The 2625-nt window shown below is 45.0% G+C and overlaps 1 protein-coding gene across 1 annotated transcript; it reads right to left on the bottom strand.

Moving 5' to 3' along the window:
* Positions 1-460: 460 nt before the first annotated feature.
* Positions 461-1410, bottom strand: olig1 (oligodendrocyte transcription factor 1). The gene has a single exon (XM_053440535.1). It carries the CDS (start codon positions 1241-1243, stop codon positions 461-463), a length of 783 nt encoding a protein of 260 aa, XP_053296510.1. The 5' UTR covers positions 1244-1410.
* Positions 1411-2625: the final 1215 nt, after the last annotated feature.

The following is a 2625-nucleotide window of genomic DNA, read 5'->3' as shown; positions in this document are numbered from 1 at the left end:
AAATAAAAAAAAATTCAAATGTTGGAGAAAGATGTGTTCATGCAGGACTCTGTTGCCCACAGTAGGAAGCAGATTTAGATCTGTTTTCAAAGCCTTTAAATGGCATCATTTTGATTTTATAAGGACATATTATTTATTTATTTGGATAACTTCCAGCTGTCGGTCTCTGAAAGTGTCACCAACTTTCACTTAGTCATATGCAGCGAGCACACGTTCATTACAGTTAATATTCAACAAACTCCAAGGTGGTTTATTTTCTCTTGTGCAACATGAAAAACAAAGCATGATCACATTCAAAGAGCTGGTCGTGCCAAATACAGAATTGTTGCATCACTTTTAAAAAGGACATTTGTCAGTATATAGTGTAGTCAAATATTATGTTAAAAATGTTGGAAAAATAATTTTGTATAAAAATGTTGCATACATGTAACAGTCATCGAGTCCATTCGTCAGATCCTCTTCACTTGGGGAATCTGGGCACCGCAGCTGAGTGGCTGAATCTGGGCAGTCTGCAGACTCCACACGGGCACAGGGGCCCCCCTGAGGCACCTGTAGAGCTCCACTGCACTGGGGCCAGTGAGGGTTCCATGGGGCCCGGAGACAGCAGGGGACATTTAGCAGCAGCGGTCGATGAAGTGGAGGAGGAAGACGACGGGGACGAAGAAGAGGCAGCTGCTGAAGTGAGGATGGATTCATGGGTAAGTAGGAGCTGACTGGGGCCGGAGATGAGGGGCCACCCTCCAGCGAGCATTAGTCGGGGGACCGGTCCTGTGTTCACTCCCATCCCGATGCTCACCTCTCCCAGCAGCCGCCGCATCTCCTGCAGGGACGAACCCAGGAGGAGGATGTAGTTCCTGGCCAGGACCAGAGTGGAGATCTTGGAGAGCCTGCGGCCTGGAGGAGCGCCAGGCTGGTGCGCATGAGAGGAGGCGGAGGAAGGTGAGGAGGCATAAGGCACCATGACCTCCCTCAGGGCATCCATGGCAATGTTCAAGTCCTGCATCCGCTTCCTCTCCCTGCTGTTGATCTTCCTCCTGAGCTCCTGCTGCTCCTCAGGGCTTAGCTCCCTCTGTGGTTTGATCGATCTTTGGCTGCCCTGGAGGCTAAGCAATGGTGCAGGGTGGAGGCTGGAGCCCAGGTTGAAGCCTGGAGGGCAGTGTGGTAAGTCCTGGACAGACCCGGGGCCACAGAGAGGTAGAGACTGGTCCTGGGCCCTGATCAATGGGTTCGACAGCACGTTCATAGTCTCCTCCGAGGTGTGTTTCTCTTCAGAGTAGTAGTCCACTGTCTTCAGCAAAAGTTTTAGAGTCAAATTAAAAGTAGTCTCAGTCAAGCAAAAAAAATGTTTAACTGCTGCTTTAGAAATAAAAAAATCCACAAAGTGCAAAGACCTGATCTTTATTCCCTCCACTTGTTCTACTCCCCTGTGATTGTAGAAAACAGGAGCCACCCAGCACAATGACGACTCACTTTACTTTTGGCTTCAGAGGTTTCTGGTGGCACGAGCTTCCTTAAAGTGGCAGCTCGGCTTTATCTCACTTCCACAGCTGCATGTGGCAGGAATGGCACTGAGTTAAATGGTCCCCTCACATAACCCCATCTCAGCTCAACTCCTCCCCAACACATGATGTTTTCTTTACAAACACACGTATGTGCACGTCTGGCTTTCTGGTGGTTGGTGGTGAGATGAGGAGCAAGTGATGACCAAGAAAATATCCGAAAAAAAGGATCAGTGGGTGTTTTAGAGATATTAGGAAAAGGTTTTACATTCAAACACAATTCAAACACATAGTGAACTTATAGTTGAAAATTAGGGCAATCATTTTTTAGGAGCTTTTTGTTATGACATAAGTAAAAAGAAACAACATTATAACAAGATTTAACACTCTCATAATGAATGTGAAAAACTCCAATCAGCAGTTTTTAATATGAAGAGATCAGACCTTTTTCGACTGAAGATGATTTTTATTTGTTTTTTTGGAGCAAGGATGTTTTTCTAGAGGAATTTATTTATCTCAGTGAGGCTCTGTCTTCATTAACAACAATAAATAATAGTAGTTTTGCAATATAATAAAAGTCAAGGCAACTTACTGCAATGGATTTAAGTTTTTAGGCCACCTCTTAACATTTTGAGAAAATCATCTGTAGTTGCACCAACTAAATATGTTTTGTTCCAAAAAATGTATTTACCACAACAAATTCAAGAGTCAACCATTCCAAACAATAAAAGTTGTGCCAAATATTAACCTTTTGTAAAGATAACCAAAACAAAACAACATAGTGAGCGTCATGGAATGTGTCACTGCAGCCGTTCAACAATTTCAACAACCTTTTAAGGACTTTGTTATGTCCCGGAGAGCAGGTATTAGCTGTACTTGTTAATTGTGTCAGTGAACAGTTTTGGCAAACAGTCAATGGCTGCATCATTGTGTGGGGAGAGTTAATTGAGGGTGTAGAGGAGAAGGTTATTGTTGCTCAGCTCTGAGCGGCTACGCTAACCAAATTGGCTGGCAGAGAGCTGGGCACGGTTCCAGGCAGGCAGACAACAGACCAATTGACTCCGACCACAGGTGAAGCTGGCGTGGGGCACCAAGCAAGGCTGGAAACCTCAGATGTGCCATTCAT

This window comes from Pleuronectes platessa, chromosome 14 (genome assembly GCF_947347685.1).
Source record: "Pleuronectes platessa chromosome 14, fPlePla1.1, whole genome shotgun sequence".
Taxonomy (NCBI): Eukaryota; Metazoa; Chordata; class Actinopteri; order Pleuronectiformes; family Pleuronectidae; genus Pleuronectes; species Pleuronectes platessa.
This window is presented reverse-complemented; position numbering and strand designations above follow the sequence as displayed.